General features: G+C 43.8%; 1 protein-coding gene and 1 long non-coding RNA gene across 6 annotated transcripts in view; one reads left to right on the top strand and one right to left on the bottom strand.

Annotated features, from left to right (window-relative positions):
• CACNA2D2 (calcium voltage-gated channel auxiliary subunit alpha2delta 2) overlaps positions 1–21,181 on the bottom strand; it is a 553,469-nt gene that overhangs the window by 68,905 nt on the left and 463,383 nt on the right. For all 5 annotated transcript variants that reach the window (XR_014003634.1, XM_081177654.1, XM_081177655.1 and 2 more), the window contains one exon: positions 9,452–9,501. Coding sequence is in view for 4 of the 5 variants with exons in the window: in XM_081177654.1 (XP_081033780.1) it covers positions 9,452–9,501 (50 nt within the window). In the remaining variant the exon portion in view is untranslated. The remainder of the gene's footprint in view (positions 1–9,451; positions 9,502–21,181) is intronic.
• On the top strand, positions 8,532–12,952 carry LOC308577909. Its single transcript, XR_014003763.1, has 3 exons — positions 8,532–8,581; positions 10,762–10,850; positions 11,758–12,952. It is a non-coding gene; the product is annotated as an uncharacterized lncRNA (long non-coding RNA).

Below are 21,181 nucleotides of genomic sequence, written 5' to 3'. Positions count from 1 at the left end.
GGGGTGGGGTGAGCTTGGCACTGAATTTCTAACTGTGGTTCATTTTGAAGAATCACAGGTTCCGTTCCTCCCCATTTTGTCAGAGAAGGTTTCAAACGGGCTGCCTGGCCCTACAAAGAGATGAATAGGTACTTAAGGATGCTGCTGAATGAAAGAGGGCAGCATGCCACAAAGCACAAAGAGGAATCAGCTGGTCAATTTGCTGGCAATTCCCACCGGAGCTTTAGAAGCAAGCCAAGGGGGAGTGCGCATGTTGGCCTGATGCGCAGTCTCTCACAGGTCTCTAGGTGGTGCTCTCTGTGGGGGACAGCAGATGTTCTACGCAGGATGAAGGCTTCATTAGAACAAGCTCCAACTGTACACATAATTATCTGCTATGCCCTGCAGCTCCCCACACTTTTTTCTTCTCCTTCCAAAGATGCTTTCATCTTTAAACAGAGCAGTGTGCAGCCAGGAAAAGAAGTGAGGGTGGCGGCGTTTCAAAGCTGTACGATGGCCTTGGTGATTTGAAGCTTAACTGAGAGAAAAGGACATTTACTTAGCTGATTTAGGAGCGATGATGATGGGGCATCTGCACAAATGAGTACCCAAAGTCAGCAATGGACACACATAGAGGCATGCTTTGTGTGTGCATGCATGCCTAAGTCCAGGCATATGTACACCATCGTTATCATTTAATTTGCACACTCATCTGCATGGCTATATTGGTATTCATAGAGGAGCAAACATATTTACATACATGTTGATAGTGAGGGAGGAATGGGTGTCCTGCAGGATCTTTCCATTCAGCTGATCTGCCTTTCCTCATCCCCGGCCCTCTCCTAGGCGCTGCACAAGCCCTCCCCCCTTGTCCCACTGCAGGGAGGATTCTTGTCAGAACTGCACACATGTCAAAAAATGGGCTTCCAATACTGAAGGCACTTGGGAGGTTGTGGACTCGCCTTCCTTGGAGGTTTTCAAGCAGAGGTTGGATGTCCATCTGTCATGGCAGGGGGTTGGATTAGATGACCCCTGGGGTCCCTTCCAATTCTATGATTTTAATAATAGGTGAGCACTCTTTTACCGTAAATAACATGCTAAGATGCATGGCTGCCCAGACATTTAAGGGATCGTAAACCTTCATGCAGGTGCTTACAGCTGACACGCTGTATCCACCTGTACGAGAATCCATATCAAGACTGACAGCTGCCTTCCAAACATATTGATTGTTGCACTACTACTATCTGTCAAGATAAAAACAGACATCATTTATTCCCCAACGCTGTTATGAACAGCAGGACTAGCTATATATATAGAGAGAAACTTGATACCCACCTATTGCAATGGGGGGGGGGGGTCGGGTCCACATAACCCACCCGGGGGGGGGGGGGAGTCTGTGGCACCATTCACATAACAAAAAATACCAGAGAGATATTAAAATCTTCAAAGGTCCAGGGCTTGGCTTTTGAAAAACGGGGTCCACATTATTTAGCTAATTGGGAACTACTGACTTAAAGCATCACTTTTTAGCAGAGGCAGCCAGGGATGCTTGTGGAATTTGGTGGGCCTGAATCTCAGAGTGGACTCATCTGGTCAACACCTCCCAGGTTAGCATGCAATTTGGGACATGGACTGCTTCAAAATCCACTTCCACCGAATTCCATGATTTTGGTTTGCCTTTGCTTCTTTCTTTTTAAACTGGCACTAGCTGCTTTGAGAAGGCAGAATGCACTACTGCAGCCACATGCATTGAGAGTGGAAGTGGAGATGGCTCTGCAAGCAACAGCATGCAATGATGTGCCACTGCAATCAGGGATATTGTTGTTGTTGCTGCTGTTGTTGTTGCATCCGTCTGTTTTTGAGAGACAATGGAGTGTGCCTCCAGGGGTGAAGACAAACTGCTGCACACATTGTGCTCATTCTGGGGTAGCTTGTCCACCTTTGGTCCCCACCCTCTGCTCAGCTCTCCCCTATGGTTCCTGGAAGCTGTCAGCCTGTGGCAGCAGCAACACCTTCGGAATGGCTTTGACCGGTCGGCTAAACCAGGTGAGGGTAGCCAATGGGTCTCAAACCTTCACTGAGTTAGGGTCTTCCCCAGTATGTGAATATATGCTCCAGCAGATTGAGCCAACAATATGTGCATGGAGGTCCTGAGCTGCCCACAGGACAAGATCCCTTTCTCAGTGTCACTGATGTGGTCCAAAGGAAAGCAGAGCAATATGTTTGTCACCAGCTTGGTTGCAGGAGTTGACAGAAGGAAGCATACAAAGTGCCATCCTACTGTTGTAGGGATTCCACTTGTGTATGGTTTACTCCTTAGCCCTTTCTTCTGAAGATATCCCACAAGGAAGCGGAGGTTTAGGATCATGTTAACAACAGCAGCAGCAGCAACAACAACACTTAAGCTGCCCCTCTCATCAACCACCTATGGACCCACAGGATGGAGAGGAAGACCTAAGATCTTTTTAAAATGAGCTTCTGTATTTCATGAACTGAAGGCTGAGAGAGATCCCACTGGAATGTATATTTTCCTTCTGTTTTTAACCTAAGAAACTGGCATGGGGGTGGAAGGGATTGCAGACAACCCTTTCCCCTCCAGCTGGCTTCTCTCAGCAAGTGGGGGGGGGGAGGCAGTGGGGAGATTTTGAATGGGAAAAACAGCTAAAGGGGAAAGGGTTAAGAAACATCTCTCTTTGCTGTCCTTTTGCTTAAATCTGTAGCCTCCATACAAAGGAAAACAATCATGTGCACACAGACACAAATAACTCATGGGGGGAAGATAGATGTGATTGCGTGCCACATATAAAGAAATAGTCAGGTAAGATTCTCAAGGTGACATCAGGGACTTTGGAGAGATAATGGGCTCCTACAGTGTTGGGAGAAACCCACCAGATGGCACTGACACACTGTTCTGTGCTCTCTGCGCAATACAGAGTGAAAAATGAATCAGCAACCCAGAGGGGAAGCTCCTGTCAAAATCCTGACTCACGTCACTAGAAATAAATATTCAGTAATGAGCTATTAACCTTTATGGTTCCCTAAGGGGGCATGGGGAGGGGACATGCTAAATATGATACTACAAAGCTACACGGGATCCTGCTTAGCTGCGCAGAAGCGCACCTTTGCAGGATGCTTCCAGGCCAGAGGCTCCTCCGCATCAAACTCCAGTGTGGGCTTGGGTAAAAGCATGAGATAGACAAAGCCTGCTTGCATAGGGCTTTCAAGTCTGTGATTAGTGTGAAAGAACAACAAGAGAAAGAAGATCTGAATGATTCAGATAAGCTTCAGGCATCATTGCAGAGGAAAAGGAAGAGACTGGTCCATTGGGAGGACCCATACTGGACCAGGATGACCGACCCTGCCCCCCACTCCCTTCTTTTCTGTTCTCCATAGCAATGCTCATGTCTTGATTTCAGCTCCTCAGCTCCCTCTTCATTTATACTCTAGCCACATCAGGAATCATATGATGCTTCCAGACACGGATGATTTAGCAGCGGCCAAGCATTGCTGTTTTGCTCTGAGCTTCAAGAGGAATAGCAACGACTCTCCTTCCAGACTTCTGGAATTCAAATAGCATTCTGCAGCCAAGTGGGCAGTCCTTCTTTCCCCAGTCATAAATGTTGGGGATAATTTTTAGAAGGACCATATTGTGTGAAATAAAAGCATTGTTTGGCAGGGGGGAGGGAATGCAAGGTTTATCGAGACAGAGTTGATTTCTAGAAAGGAGAGATGAACCACAGAGAAGAAAATGGCAAGAGCAATCTATACAAGTCATAACCAGACCCAAAATTTACTGAACAGCTGCCTGATTTATTCTACATCTGGGGAAATTATGGAGCTGTTCCATGAAGTTAAAATACTTGGGATTTTCTTAGCTCTGAAAAAAAACCATTAAGAGCAGTGTGGTGTGTTCATGATGTCATGCAGTTGCTCTATAAAAAGTGAGTAAACAAAGCGAGGCTATTTCACAGTAAATGCTCAGTGTGAAAACAGCCGTAGAATTTGAAAGCACCAAAACGCTATCACACCATCACAGGGCAACACTATGTGCCCACCAACTTCTCACTTCTCAAACCTGAATCGCATACTCCCTTTTCACTTTGCTTGAAGCAAAAGTAAACACAATGAATGATGCCCACAAAACATGCTACCCATCCTCATTCCCTTTTGGAGTCCTTCATGTGCAGTATCTACACTTTCTGACAGTTTAGATTTGCTGGAGCCCTGCAGCCAAAGATCTGGCTAGGTATTTCAAACCAGTCTAGGTGAATTTCTGCTTTCCTTGCTGCTGAGGTTCCTGGCCATGCACGCCTTTCCCACCAGCCCACCCTTCCTATCTCAGAATCCTCCTCCTCCTCCTCTTTCCTTGGATTTTCTTAGCCCATAGCTGTCAACTTTTCCCTTTTCTTGTGAGGAATCCTATTCGGAATAAGGGAATTTCCCTTAAAAAAAGGGAAACGTTGACAGCTATGTCTTAGCCATTACTTCCCCTCTGCTTTATTTTCCAATCCCACCTTCCCTTAATCTGCTGCTTCATGAGACACAGACATTTCCCCCTTTGCAAATACCTTCTGCTTCTATTCCTCCTTCCTAAGCATTACAGCAGCTCAGCCAATCTCTGCCAGAGGTCTTCTCACCACCACACATTTTAAAAAACAATCTTTACGATACTGATTTATCTGTTTAATCTGTGTTATGTACTGAAGTTCTCACCCTGGGCCAGCAGGGGGATACTGTAGATAGTTATGCAAATGAAGGATCGAAAGTGACGTTCAGTGATTGGATAGTTTGTATGCAAATGAAGGATCGAAAGTGACATTCAGTGATTGGATAGTTTTAGAAAATGGCAACAGTTACATTGTTCTGGAGCTCTATATAAGCAGGCTGACTAAGCTCCTCAGTCAGTTCTGTTCCAGCTTATAAATAAAGAGCTGCTTTGGAAGAATCGCTGTGTCGTCTGATATGTTCGCCCACAATTTAACAATCTGCATCTAAATCTGTTTACCTTAAATGGTCAGGCGGCATTGAGGCCTGGCCACGGGCCTGGTCAGTGATTGGGCAGTCAGCTGGGTAGGCCTGGAGGCCTGGCTGCAGATGGGCCTATGGCAGGCCAGCCTGGGTCTGGGGATTCCCCCAGGGGCGGGCTCAACCAGCCAATGTCCATTGCTTGGGTCTGCCCCCTGGGGAACAAATTGAGGCAAGCCCAGCACTCCTCCTTAATTTTTCTGTTGGATTTATTTGTTTAATCTGCATCTACATTTTTCTCCAGTGAGCTCAGTCCTTTAATCCTCGCTACAGCCTTGGTTGGTAGGCTAAGGGACTCTCCCTCCCCTCCAACAGAATCATGGGAACTGTAGTTTCCCCTTCACAGTGGTACAATTCCCAGCAAACATCAGGGATTTGAAATTCTAAACCAGCAGTCAGCAGTCCATGCCTGCTGAACATGCTCAATAGGCTGCTATGAGTCTTCCACCACACCCCGCCTGGCCTTAGTTTTCTTTCTTTAAATATATTTGTACTTTGTGAACACTGAGGTTGCCCCAAGTCTGTTCATTACATCTCTCCCTCTTATGTGTGGATGGTTCTATTTTGGCTATGTAAGAACCCACACTCGGAGAATGAGTTCCTTATTAATTTATAGGGTAATTCCCCCTCCCCCCTTCACTGAATTGAAACCAGGGCAGCGGGATGCCTTGGTCTTGTTTTGGAAAAATGAAAGGGAGGAGCACCCTAGTCCTAAGCCAGTTCAGGATGTACGAATAAGTACGTTTTGTTTTCTAGTAGTTTCTCATTTTTTCCATTCCTAAATTCAGTTTGTCATTAAAAAAAAATACCTCACAATTTCCCTCCATATTTTAGTGTGCATTTATCCTAATATGCACATATTTGTAGCCAATTTTGACTAATACAAGTTTTTTTGCAAGCAATTTCCTCTAGTACAATGTATTTTTGTATGTTATTTCCCCTAAAAATGTATTTTAGCCATTCTTCCCTTAAAATACAAATTTTTGCATATATTTTGAGGTTGGAGAACTGCAGGGAAGTGAGAATTTTGAGGGATAGTGGCATTTCAGTTAGCTTTCTCCACAATCCCTAATCCTAGTTGGGATTGGGTTTAGCATGCAGAAATTATGCTCTGGGTGCTATTCACCTCACTCCTGCAAATATATCTTACATTACGATGGGGGAGGTAGAAAGGAAGTGTTCTGCTTTCAGTTCTGTTTTTAACTGCAACTATTTTTAGAATTCTTAAACTGTTTTAGAATGCCTTTTATTTACAAAAAAAATGTGGATATGTTTACTGCTCTGGGCTCGTTTGGGAGAAAGGGTGGGGCACAAATTAAATAAATAAAAAAAAAATTCCTGCTTCCTGGGATAGGAGACTGTCACAACTTAACATTTTTTTTCTCATTTGTCTGCTTTTGCTGACTTTTATTAGAATGCTGCATGCATCCGTTGCCAAGAATCTAATGGCTGGAAAAAGAAGCATACAGTGTCTGTCAGTGGGGCTAATATGCCAACAATTTTTAGCGCTGAAAGCTTCTAGAGCTCCTATATCCAAGCATCCAGCCTACCTACAGTTAGCTAGTGTCAAGCTGAGAAAAAAAGGAATAGCATTTCCCTTTTCTCAATCTGCCCCCGCTTCCTGTCTCTGCCTCTCTCCACCCCACCCTACTCCCCATTTTCCCCTTGGCTTTTGGCCTGAAGATTTAGGCATCATTTGAATGGAAAGCTATTAGCTTTGCCTCGTCACCCCATTTCCAGGGCACTAATAACTCATCCCAAGCTCCCTCTCTCACACGCCGCATGTCGACTCTAATAGCTTGATAGATCGGGCAGTTTGGCTTGCTCCTCTGCGTGCTGATTCAAGCACGAAGTTTTAATAATTAGCCACATAAATACAAGTCCATATAACAAGGATGCGAGAGTTTTCTCCATGGATGAGGCTGTGCTGCGACAGCAGGGGGCCTTACAAGTTATGATATTAGCAGAGCTTTGTGTGAGGCTGTGTTTCTAAGACCGAAATAACAGGGGGCTGTGCCAACCCAGAGCAGTGTGGGGTAAGTAACTAAGGCTTTGTGAGCCCAGAGGACCCAGCGCTGGAATAACAGTGGCTTGCGGGTAATAATAATAATAATAATAATAATAATAATAATAATAATAATAATTTATTATTTATACCCCACCCATCTGGCTGAGTTTCCCCAGCCACTCTGGGCAGCTCCCAATCAGTGTTAAAAACAGTACAGTGTTACATATTAAAAACTTCCCTGAACAGGGCTGCCTTAAGATGTCTTCTGAATGTCAGGTAATTATTTATCTCTCTGACATGTGATGGGAGGGCGTTCCACAGGGTGGGCGCCACTACCGAGGAGGCCCCCTGTAGCCTCACTTCTCGCAATGGGGAAACCGCCAGAAGGCCCTCGGCGCTGGATCTCAGTGTCCAGGCTGAACAATGGGGGTGGAGACGCTCCTTCAGGTATACAGGACCGAGGCCGGGTTAGTAGTGAATACAGTGGTACCTCAGGTTAAGTACTTAATTCGTTCTGGAGGTCTGTTCTTAACCTGAAACTGTTCTTAACCTGAAGCACCACTTTAGCTAATAGGGCCTCATGCTGCTGCCGCGCCGCTGGAGCACGATTTCTGTTCTCGTCCTGAAGCAAAGTTCTTAACCCGAGGTACTATTTCTGGGTTAGCGGAGTCTGTAACCTGAAGCGTCTGTAACCTGAAGCGTATGTAACCTGAGGTACCACTGTACTTGAATTTATGTTCAGCTGTTCATCCTTTTATTAACTTGGTAATATTAGGCTAATCTGGAAGCATGGGCAGTGCACTGGAAGAGGCTCCAGCTCATAGCTGTCAAGTGTCCCTTATTTCAGCACCATGTCCCGCTGCTGTCCCTTATTGATGGATGTCCCTTAAATGATGTCCCTTAAATTTCAAAGGAAGCAGCTCCTCTCCCTCCCTCCCTGCTGGCCAGGGAGGAGGGAGGCTCCAACTGTGTTGCTTGGCTGTGTTGCTCACCCAATAAGAAGTCTAAGAACGACTGGGTGTGGAGCTTGCATGCCTTGTGTGTGGCTAGTTAATGCAAGCTGAGGGGTTTTTTGAATGCTGGACGCCATTTTGTTGCACGTGCTGCTGCAAACTTTGCAGTGCAAAGCCAGGCCGGGGAGCCATCTTAAGTTGAGGCTGCATAGGCCTTGTGGTGCATGTGATTCAGATTCTATTCAGTTGAACCTCTGGTTACAAAGTTGGTTGGACAGTGTTCTCGAAGCTACCCAGCATGAATCATAGAATCATAGAATCATAGAATCATAGAGTTGGAAGAGACCACAAGGGCCATCTAGTCCAACCCCCTGACAAGCAGGAAACACCATCAGAGCATTCCTGACATATGGTTGTCAAGCCTCTGCTTAAAGACCTCCAAAGAAGGAGACTCCACCACACTCCTTGGCAGCAAATTCCACTGTCGAACAGCTCTTACTGTCAGGAAGTTCTTCCTAATGTTTAGGTGGAATCTTCTTTCTTGTAGTTTGGCTCCATTGCTCCGTGAGTTTGACCAGACTGCAGGAGGACAGGAAGACTGGAGTGCCTGGAACAGGTGAGGCTGCCGGCCCCTTATTTTGGCTGCTGGTCCCTTATTTTCAAGGCTGCTGGTCCCTTATTTTCAAATCAGCTATGCTCCAGCTCAGTTGGAGAGCACAGATGGTGTGAATCGACAAAATCCCAGGTTCCGTCTTCTGCAGCCTCTCCAGTTAAAAGATTCCTGGTAGCAGAGCTAGGAAAGACATCTCCCGGAGACCTCAAGGCTGCTGCTACATGGACCAATGATTTCTGACTGGCTGAAAGACATCTCTTTATTTTTATAAGGCAATATCCTCCCCCCCCCCCGGTTCGATAGAATAAAGCCAGTCACATATTTGGCAGAATGCACACTGATAACTAGGCTGACACTCTCCCTTGGCGGCGGCTCCTAGGGACATGTGAGGGTGCAATATCAGCACTTGAGTTTTTGTTTAATGCTGAACTCAGAACTGCATTAAGTGGGATGTTGAGCCGTTTCGAGAGGGACATGAAAATGTCTCCTAAGAGAAGGTACGAGGCTGTAAGCAACATTTTTCGCTTTTTCTCAAGAGCCAGATTTGAAAAGGCACGCAATTTTCTCTCGTCCGCTCTTATCCCCCTCATGTTCTGTAATTCCTTCAGAATACCCAAGGAGTAGAGACTGGGTTTCCCTAACAGATAGAGCAGATGTTTAGCAAGACGGTAGTTGAGTCCGGTATTATTGGCCATTATAGGCTCTATAGCGAATGCAGTCTTGAAAAATGGGCATACAATATACATCCCAACCTAATCAGAAATAATAATATTGATTACATTTTTTGCCCTATGCTAGGCAAAAGGTCGGGTTAGATGCCAGTAAAGGTACTTTAAATGATATGTTTGGACAAATTGTGTTTCGTTTCCTTACCTGTGTGTTGATTCGGATGGCCCCAATGGAGGGAATTTCAAAATAATAGCCTTAAAAAAAAAGAGACAAGAAATGCATGACACAAAGAACTTTAGAAGTGCATTTTAGCATGGCACCTCTTAACTCATCAACAAACCCTCTTGTGTATCCCATCAATTTCAGCACACCAGCCCCACAATCAAGCAAGTTGTGAATAATCTCATCGTTTTTAAATTAGTCTAAAGTATGGATTAGATTGTGGCCAAATCAGGCTCCTGTTTCAGATCTCAGAGCTTGCTGGTATAGGCCACATTGCATGCTGTTACAACTGGATCTAAGAGATATGTATTGTGTATATTAAAGGGCCAGAAAAAGATGTGGAGATGGAATACCTATCCTTCACGAATAAGTGGAAAGTGAAGAATTGAATACACACACACACACACACACACACATATACATGGCACCATTCATACCCAAAAGCGAGAAAAATAGATTTCTGCCACGAGGAACTCAAAATCTAACTTTCAGCAGCGGTGTGCAGGAGAGAGGTTCAGATAACAAACAAAAGAGAGAAATGGGATTTGAGATAAGCAAAGGAGGAGTGGGGGGCAAATTCAATTATGCACACTTGGGTTCCACTTCAGCTTGAGGTAAGTATCCCTTTGGGATCCGAGGAGGGATTTGAAGAAAATAAGATGGAACCATGAGGGTGTTCTGCGCAGGATTTCCAGGCATTGGGGCAGCAAGGGAGAATGGGTTAAGACACTGAAGACAAAAGGAGTCTCTCAGGTGTCTGGGGGGTCACAGTGTTGGAGGAACAAAGGTCACAGGGGACTGGAAACATACTTGGCACACAGGCAGGGATGGAGGAGGAGCCCATTTTAAACAAATCTATACTCATAATTCGTTGGTTCCAAACCGATCAAGCTTTGTTCACATCAGAACACCTCTTGTTTTGAGATCCTGCCTATGTCTCAGTTGTTCATGCATTGTCATTTTTTTTAAACCAACTGTATTTATGCAAAATTATATGCAAGAAATGTATATTATATGCATAATATATATAAAAGGGTCAGGCTTCATGCTATACTATATTTCTGCAGCATAATTTTACCCACAACAAGACAGCACAGTCAGTAAGAGCACGAGACTCTTCATCTCAAGGTCGTGCGTTTGAGCCCCACATTGGACAAAAAGATTCCTGCATTGCAAGCAGTTGGATCAGAGGACCCACATGGTTCCTCCCAACTGTATGATTAGGATACATATGATTTTTATATCGTTATTTGCATCGTAATATGTATCTGTTTATGTGCTGGTTATTTTAGGAAACCTGGAGTACATATGCATATAATATGGAGGAATTGTTCGTGGTCTTAGCAGAACCAGAGAAAAAAAGTTGGCTGATAAGATGAAGGTGAGATACAGGAATTGGGGGTGGGGGGAATCTGTGTAGATAAATTCGACATCGGGATTTTCAGAAGATTCCACCACATCTATGGCTAAAGAGGGCTTTCCAGTCACGCTTAAGGGATTTTGGTAGCAGAGTTTTATCTTTCACCCAGTTCTCTTTCTAAAACAGATTTTCCCATTGTAGGAAATATAGTGGTACCTTGGTTTTTGAACATCTATGTTGATGAACATTTCAGGTTTCAAACGTCATAAACCCGGAAGTAGATGCTTTGGTTTTCAAACATGCCTCAGAAGTCGAACATGCCACATGGCTTCCACTAAGTGCAAGATCCTGAGGCCTAGCTGTTGGCTATTGAGTTTTCGGTTTTTGAATGTTTCAGAACTCGAACAGTCTTCCAGAACGGATTACGTTCAAAAACCGATGTACCACTGTAATTGGTGCCACTTACAGTGATTCCCAAAGGCATTGTGAGATGAAATGGCTCTGGATAAGGACACACTACCTTACAATGTAGCTTCCTTTCAGGGAATCCTTCCCCTTGAGGGAAAATGTATATATGCTTGATAAGGCAACCAGGCCCCCGCAACAATGTCCCCAGAATAGTGACGCGAGGTGAAATTTTTCGCAGGGGAACAGTTAGGGCCTGAGCATTACAAATATGCCATTGTCATCTTAACTGGTCCCCATTCCGTTTCTGAGCCCAATTCAAAGTCTGCTTTTTCACTTCAAGGCCCTTCATAGCTTGGACTCATGGTACCCGGAGGATTGGCCTTTCTGTACATTTTATTAGCATACTCCTTAACTTGTTGTTTTTAACATGTTTGTTTTTATTCCATAAGTTGCCCTGATAGCTTTTTATGATCTGAAGAGAAACCAGAGTACACCCTGACCTGATAACTTTTTGTTACAGAAGAGCCTATAAATACTGAGTGAACAACAAGCAATCAGCCCTTGGAAAACAGCAGCTTCCGCTACTCCTGCAATAGTTCAAATTGTTTTACAGTCCCCAACCACGTAGCTAATGCCTGCTTGCCACCTACCATGAACGTACAGGTCAAGCAAACACTGAGATGAAGAAGTCCAATTCCTGCTTTTAGGTTTGTTGCTGCAACCTCAGTAATGTCACTCCAGCATTTCTGAAGCCAGTAAAAGGTTCACAACAGCGGCAGAAAGAAATATAGCTTGCATTTCATTGTAGCTTTGAAAAAGCGTCTAAGGACAGTTACCCAGCAGAGGGAGATTTTCCTTTAAGGCAGGGGGGAAAACACCTCCAGCTTGTTTCTCCCTGAGTTAACTGATCTCACAGAAAAGCTGGCCAGCAGCCTGATGTCTCTTGCAAACACAAACAAAATGCACATCAAATAGCGGGCGCTGAACCTGCATTGCTTGCTCTGCAGCTGCTGCCCAGGATGGTTGTAGCTAAAATCTTCCACGTCTTTCCAAGGGGAATGCCACATGATGGAAAGAGCAGGAGGCCAACTTGAGAGCAGCAGCAATAATAATAATAATAATAATAACTACAGTCCATTTAGCATCCGAGGCTTTTACAGCAAATGTCTGTTGCTCTATCTACTGGTCTATGGCATCTGTCCATCAAGCACATTAGTGGACTACTCTACCCAGTGCAACTATTGGCCCATCTATAGCATCTGTGAACCTAGCTGTCCACAGTGCTGCCCATCACTCTGAAGCATCTGCCTATTTAGTTACCATATCTGTTTAGCAGCCCCCATATGAACTCTGTATATGACATCTTTATCTATTTCTCTACGACTTCCCTCATTTATGGTAAATTCATCCACAATAAATGAAGGACACTGTGCCATTATTTTCTGTAGACAGGGAAACAGAGGCACTGACAGAAAACAAGTGCCAAATGATGGAAGAATGAATAAGATACAATGGCAATTTCTCTCACACATTTTCTGTTCACATGTTTTAATAATCCTTGAGAAACTTAATTGTATAAAATATTTACTGACATGATGAGCTTGTAGAACTATGATTTTCCCTCTTTGTACACAAAGGCATTGCACAAAACTTGAATGTGTAATTTATTTTGTTTTATTTATTCACATAGAAGGTCATTAGTTTCTTGTTAAAGTTTGTCTGGTTTCTGTTGCTTTTCAAGTTTAATGTTCTAGGAAATAGTTGCTGTTAGGCAGAACTTTTCCAATAAAAGTTGTTTTATACAGTATTTTCTACTTTCATTGTGTAAACCTGAGGACTGGGATTGTCTTGGTTTTTAAAAAGACTGACCCATAAGTCACTCTGGAGACTTTTTTGGCTGAAGAGTGGAAGAACAATAATGCTTAAATATGTTAGTACATCCTTGAGATGTGCATTTGGCTATAAGTAGTACAGGACTATCTATCATCCCAGACCCCAATGTACTACTCAATCTACAAAAATGCTGCTCTAAGGCTGTCTACCCCAGCTGTGAAGTGGTTATATGGGGAAATAGTAATACAAACATTCAAGCTGCAGTGCATGTAAGTAAAGGCTAGTACTTCACTTGGATCTACAGTGGTACCTCTAGTTACGAACTTAATTTGTTCCAGAGGTCCGTTCTTAACCTGAAACTGTTCTTAACTAGAGACGTGCTTTTGCTAATGGGGCCTCTTGCTACCGTGTGCTGCCAGCACACAATTTCCGTTCTCATCCTGGGAAGTAACTCTTCCAGGTTAGCGGAGTTTGTGAACTGAAGCGTTTGTAACCTGAGGCATTTGAAACTTGAGGTATTACTGTAATACATTATTGCTATGAGTTTGTGGGAGGTAGATTGTATAACTGACCCCCTTCTAATTTCTGTATCCAGCATGGATTGAATTCCTGGAGTAGCCAGGCCCTCTAAGTTTGGGCCATTAAAGGACCAAAGGAAGTGGCTCTGTGCCAGATGAAAAATGATAGTTAGCAGCGCTATTAATCTAGAAAAAGAGGTGCTGGAACTCACCATTGTTCTCTTATAATGACAATGGTGCCCATGCCCACCTTAGAGGTGCCGGAAGCAATTTCCGGCTGGAAAAAAAGCCCTGGTAGTTAGAAAGACAAACGCCAGAGTTGGGAGTTATGTGTGAGAGCTAGAAGTGAGAAGCGGCAGGCTGGGCGTCTGGGAGAGACACAGCTATGCCCCATTCCTGTTTGATTCCCATAGCTGTGGCTATGGGAGAAGCAAGACCTTTCTGGGGTGTCAATGCTCTGTAAATAAAGCATATATCATAAGGACACAACAGGCTCCACCATCCTTCATTCCAAGGAAACAGAACCCTGGGTAAAGGCGTGGAACCTACAAGGGGTCGGCGGCAGGGAGGGGGCAAGCTGGTGAGCAACGGGATGGTGTGGGGTGCCCCAAAGTTTTCTCCACAATTTTTTTTTTGGGGGGTATGCTAATCTACCCTGCCTAGTGTGTATAAATGTAAATTAAACGATATTGCAAAACTTCCCAAAGTCTCAATATTTACTGCTCACATAGAAAGCTGCTCCTGGAACTTACTCCTGTTCGGTAATGTAACTAAAGCATGACATAATATGAACTAGGCCATAGTTGTAAAGGTTGAAAAAGTTACTCCTGGGGGCAATCAAGAAGTCCAGATTCATATTATGGTGCTTTAACGAACAGCAAACATTTCCCCTCAATACAAATTTTCCTCCTAGACCTAGAGCTTCTTCTTGCCAACTGTATCATTCTTGCATCCTATTCAATTGCTGGAATACAATGAGAGTGGACTCAGAATAGATAAGCTAACAGGAAGGATCTGGGACTGGCGAGACCAGAGGTTTACCGAAGACTGGACTAAATTTACTGAGTATCTGAAAAGTATTTGTGATGACCAAATTACGTTTGTAGGACTACAAGAAGTTCTGTGAGGAGTAATTTAAGAAATATTGTAAAAATGGAAAGGAAGAAATGATTTGTTAGAAAATGTTAAGGCAATGGTAAGTTAAGAATTGCAGGAGAAATAATTAAGACGGAAGGCTATCAGATATGCTGAAGGAAGTCCAAATAAGGATATATGTATAATAATTTGTGTGGTATGTCTTAAAATTTTTGTATGCTAAAATTAATAAAACATATTTTATATATATAAAAAAGAGAGAGTGGACTCCCTTGTCCTCATATTCTTAAATTATATGCCCCTTTTATTCTTGTTGGTAAGTAAACTTAAAGTGGTAGCCAGTAACAAACAGTTGGAGAGCCCTCTCGCTTTATCTGCCTAAACTCATTTCTTTCTGGTTCAGGAGTGCCTGCTGTTTTCAGTGGAGCTCCTTCCTGCATGTGATGCCACTATTGCTCTCAAAATGCCTTTGATGTCAGAACCAGAGGCCTGGGGGCACTAGCAGCAGGAGACGACAAAGCTCTCGAGAAGTAAAGGCTCAGCTCCTCCTCCTCATGCCACTCAGAACAAAGGGCACAGGGAGAGAGAAGGGGAGAACAGAGCCTTCATCCATAGGGGAGGGCACTAAATAGGTTTCCGAAAGGTCACCGAGAAAACACAGGGAGGCAAGTGAAAGCCACAGTTGGGATAGTCATATAGTTGTCAGGGAGGAAAATAACGAAAGGAAACCAAAGCCAACAATAGGACCTTGACAACATAAATGGCTGCCAAAATCTATTCCTTTGCTGTGGTGTAAACCACTGAGCCTAGGGCTTGCCAATTGGAAGGTCAGCGGTTCGAATCCCCGCAATGGGGTGAGCTCCCGTTGCTCAGTCCCAGCTCCTGCCAACATGGCAGTTCGAAAGCACGTCAAAGTGCAAGTAGATAAATAGGTACCACTCTGGTGGGAAGGTAAACGGCGTTTCTGTGCACTGTTCTGGTTTCACCAGAAGCAGCTTAGTCATGCTGGCCACATGACCCGGAAAAACTGTCTCCGGACAAACGTTGGAGAGATGAGCGCCGCAACCCCAGAGTCGTTCGCAACTGGACTTAACTGTTGGGGGTCCTTTACCTTTACCAGTGGTAAAGTAGATACTACATGCAATTATATGCAATGAAGAATTTGCGGCTGTAAAAAATGGAAATCAGCCTTGGAAGACCAAAATCTTGAGAAGACAAGTAGCATTTCCAAGGAAATGTGGGGTGGAATGTGGCTGAGGACCAATTTGGAGCAGAAATGTGGCTGGCAGAGTTAAGTGTTAAGCAGCTCCTGCCCCAACCCCTTCAATCCAAATAGATGCCTGGGGCTGCTTTTTGTTTTAAAAAACCCACACAAAACCCACTGTGGGTTTTATGATATGCATATGTGACGTCTAGTTCAGAGGTCATCAACTTAGCACCCAAAGGCATCTTGGTGCCCACAAAGGCTTTCACTGGCGCCTCTGGGCAGGTGCCCCCGACTATATTTTCCTGGTACTGAGGAATGCTCCTTGTTGTTATTAGAAATCAACAACATAACTGGGTTTGTGTGTGGCCAATACTGTGTGATCGCCACAGTCAGGGCCAGCAGAACATAGCTGACTTCATACTGTAAGTATAAGGTTGCTTGAGAGGGTTGTTACTTTACTTTTTTATTTTGCCATGCCTGCATGGCAGGCCTTTTGTGACTGGTGCCTACAGCACTCTCTAAAAATTCAGTATGTGGCCACTGGTCCAAAATGACCTCTGGGCTCCTTTAACCCTGACAGGGTTAACCACAGAGCTTGCTTTCTAAGATGAAGGTGCTGGCAATGATGTCTTCTAGGAAATCACTCTGATTATTATTTGCTAGATTTCTTGCTGGCCTTCACCAGCCTTCATCATGATGCCCCAGTGTGGCTTACATCATTAGGCAATATTAAAAACAGTTAAAACAGATTACAAGGGCCTCCCGATTAACGCCAGTTGGGTGCAGAAGGGTTTGTTTACTCGGTGATAAGGCAGCCCTCACTAGCACAAAGGAGACAAATTCTGTGCTGCTGTGTGACAAAGTCCTGTAGCACCTTCAAGACTAAGAAATCTATTTTGGCACAAGCATTCATCATCAAAGGCCCCTTATTCTTCATTATTTCTTCAAATGCCCTGGAGTTGAGCCATGACACTGACAACAGTTTCTGGGGCTAAACCCTAGCAAGCTCTGTCTTAGTACAAATTAATTAAGCAAGTTAAGCAGTTGAGGCAGGAAGCAGTTGTGCCTCTGGTGAAGAGCTCCTCAAGCCTGATCAACGAAATGCTGAAAACAGATTATGACAATTGCTGCTGACATTATTTCACTTGATGTGATGATGTGGGAGTGGGGGAAATGTGCAAGGAAGTCGTCAGAAAATGGCAACAGCCACATGTCTGCCTGATATGAGTGCATGCATCAAAGCTCTGGGATGCCTCTCTTGGCAAGCTCCTGTGCTGGGATGCAGAAGAAACCAAAGCACTTCCATGCATACAAAGACGTGCAATAAAGGCTGCTAAGTAAGATGCCCTGATACAAACACATGAAGGCATCCTGAAAAAGCATTGTAATTGAAATATACTTGAGAGTGGATTTCATGCTCTTTATTCAGCTCATAGCGGTGAGGAGGAATGGAAGTTCCCCCATAATGTCTGTTTTATATACATTATTTACACAATGGGCCTCACGTGATTGGCTAATTCCGGGATTCTCCTGTAGACCAATCAGGTCATGGATTCACTTCCACCTGGAGCTGGATTGGGTGGCTCCTGTGGACCAATCAGACTGCTGCATTCTGAATCCTATTGTTCTAGGACCAATCAGACTGCTGCATTTTGGATCCTATTCAGCTCAGTACATAACAGTAATAAATCTGGGATATAGTATATGATGATCTTAAAAAAAAAGTTTAAATATAACTTTGTGAAAAATACAGAAGCTTTCCTATTAGGAATAGCAGACACAGGTATAGCAAAAGAGGATCGGAAAATATTCCTGTATGCCACAGGCGCGGCGAGGACCTTAATTGCCAGAAATTGGAAAAAAGAATTTGTGCCAACAAAAAAGGAATGGCAGGATAAATTAATATATTATACTGAATTGGCCAGATTAACAGAGACAATTAGGGGACAACCCAGACAAGAATTCCAAAAAGAACGGGGGAAATGCAGAGAATACTTTACCAAACAGTGCCCCCAAATATACACCTGGACTTGTTTTGATTAATTTCTATAGGAGACTTTGCGGTTTTAAAAGTCATAATTAGGAAAAATTGTAATAATCGCATATAAAAGAAACAGTATATAAGAATTAAATATGGAGGCCATTTACAGGATAAAGGAAGTCTTTTATTTTAATTTTATTTTGTGTGTGTAAGGGGATAGGAGTTTAATTTTGATAATTAAATTGTCAATGGTGGTGGGTTTGTTTGTATGTATGAGTTGTTGTGGACTATGTTGTAAATAATAAAAAAATAAAAAATAAAAATAATACAAACCCCAATGAGAATTAGCTACTACATGTACAGCTGATAGAAAGTCACTACAACTCAGGTGAGGCTGAAAAGGCCAGGAACCGAAGGAGAGAAGAAGAGAAATAGGAATTTGAGCATGAATGACCAAAGGTATTCTCATGGGACAGGACAATGGGAAGATGGATTACTGCAAGCCCAAAGGTTCACAGGCCTCCACCATCTGCTGACAGATACAGGAGGTGTGAAAGGAAAGCCAGAGCTGCTGAACAAAAGGGCAGATGAGGCAATCTTGGATAAATGAGAGGCAGAGACAGGAGGCTTCAGATACAGAGGAAGGTGAAGGAGATTAAAGGGGACTGAATGTGATGAACAAAGGGAACTTCAGACGGCAGCGAATGGGAGGGGTGGACAGCAGGGAACAAGAGGGAGGCCTTTGTAAAGCATAGGCAGATGCTACCATACTGGTCTTGCAGAATAAGAGACAAAATCTGGAAAGCGATATCCTAATCTGTTAGCATAACAACATGCAAGTTTTTAAGTTACACAGAACCTTTCATCTGTGTAATATATGACCTTGCATACTTTTAAAGAAGCAGAAAGAGATCCAGTACAATAAACTACTACTGATCCAAATGGCTTTTAACTGGCGTGGTCTTATTTTATTCAATATGCTGCTGATCTTTTGATTTACTGTTGCTTTGTTGGGGTTTTGATCATTTGTTTTTGCTGGCTGTTTTATATTTTAAGATGTTGCTTATCTCTGAATTTTGTAATTTTAAAAAGTTTAAACAACACTATATCTTTTAGTTTTTGTGCTTTATAATTGTGGCCTGATGCAGACTGCATGGCTCCAACCTCAAACCCTGCACACTTTTTTGCTCCTCTCCTCCCTCCATTGCTTTGTTCACCATCTAGCTTGACGAAGAGTTCTGCAGAACTCAAAAAAGCTTGCATGCTACTTTGTGACATTTTGGTTTGCCTAATAAAGGCGTTGCCCTACTGTGGATTTTTGAATTTGTTTAGAAAGGTAGCCAAAAAATGCTTTGAATGCACACACACACAGTGCTTTAACCCATTTTCCTCCCTGAGGGAAAAGTATAAATGGCAAATGATTGTCCTGCACAAATTTAAATGCAAGAGGTAAACTGCAGAACACTAGATGCTTCATGCATGATGACGAACCAGCCTCTAATGTGCCATTTCCCTTCCAACCCAGATCCGCATCTTGCTATTCCCCCTTCCTTTTCAGGCATGAGAGCTGTGAGGAAATGGAGCTATGGAGCTGTGGCACCTACACTTGGTCTTTATTTGACCCTTACCCTGTTTACCTTTCATTGGCAAGGGAAAACTTGGTATGTTCCCCACAGGATTACCTGGATGTTTTTAACAGCTGCTGTTTCCCCCCCAATTATGAATTATTTTATCAAGTGATGCTCCATGATTCTTATTGTGTGTCTGGTTTCTTGATGATGTCGATGAATGATTTCTTTATGTTTGCGGCTTAGAGTCCAAAATTTTGACTGTTTTACAACAAGGGGAGGAATCCTTTGTAGCCTGAGGGAGGCATTCCCTTGTAGCTACCCTTCTAGAGGCCACATCCCAGTCTTAAAAGGTAAAGGTAAAAGGACCCCAGACCATTTGGTCCAGTCATGACCAACTCTGGGGTTGCGGCGCTCATCTCGCTTTACTGGCCGAGGGAGCCAGTGTACAGCTTCTGGGTCATGTGGCCAGCATGACTAAGCCACTTCTGGCGAACCAGAGCAGTGCACGGAAATGCCGTTTACCTTCCCGCTGGAGCGGTACCTATTTATCTACTTGCACTCTGACGTGCTTTTGAACTGCTAGGTGGGCAGGAGCAGGGACCGAGCAATGGGAGCTCATGCCATCGCAGGGATTCGAACCGCTGACCTTCTGATCTGCAAGTCCTAGGCTCTGTGGTTTAACCCACAGCGCCACCCGCGTAGCTACCCTTCTAGAGGCCACACCCCAGTCTTAGGTAGGGCTAATGCAAACAAGTGCATGAGGCAATGAGGGGACGCAGGGAGTTGGATGGGGAAGTCCCCATAAGACTGCCTCTAGCCCATGGGCCAGAAGTTCCCCCACCTCTCTTTCATACACTGTTTTGGGTGCCACCTCTCAGTAGAAATATGGCCTGTAAATGCTAAAATATATAAACAAACAAAAATATTATATTTATCTGCAGCTATAATTAGTGGCAGCATGCTGGGAAGGCTCTTGTTTTCTCTGTGCTGCAGCTGTGCAGAATATTCAGCCAAGCAGTACATACTGTGACAGAATGCTTGCTGTTACGGAAACGTCCTCCCTGTTTCTAGTAGGCTTCCTTTCTTTGCCAAAGAGCAAAGTGCTTTGCCCAAACTGTTTATATACTTTGCTGCTGAGATATTGGCCTCAAGTTTTCCTTAGGTGAGCAGACAGACAGCAGCTGGTTCTCTTGGCTGAGCTCTTGGTAGCCATGGAAGGAGTTAACCCAGTGGAGAGAAGCTCTCTGTAGGCGTATCTGGATGGAGAGTGAAGTCAAGAACATCTATGATCTATTTTCACAAACTAATGTTAGAGTGGATTGGGGGGGGGACTCCATCAAAGTAGTATTTAGACAACGAAGTGATTCTTTTGAACTAGAAAACACAACACAAGATGATTGTGCACATAAGTACATTTTCACCAAAAATATACCCCATATAATGTTCCTCTAAAATTCAGCTTTTGGGTTATCAGGAAAAAAACCCTGTTAAGTGTTCTGGAAGGAGAGAAAAGGGAGAACAGACATTGGGGATGGAAGTCTCATTAATGCATGTAAGTTGTCCTGAATGATGGGACAGGGCAGGTTATAGATCTAAGAATGTATGAATGAAAGTTAGTTAATTCACACCCCCTGCTACCTATGTTGGGAAGATGTGTTCTCAGGCACTGGGTACCTGAATAGTTTTTGTACAATTAGGAGAGGTGACTGAAACAAGGTCTAATGTAATAGCTGAAGACT

The sequence above is a fragment of the Podarcis bocagei genome (genome assembly GCF_964188305.1).
Source record: "Podarcis bocagei genome assembly, chromosome: 2".
Lineage (NCBI taxonomy): Eukaryota > Metazoa > Chordata > Lepidosauria > Squamata > Lacertidae > Podarcis > Podarcis bocagei.
This window is presented reverse-complemented; position numbering and strand designations above follow the sequence as displayed.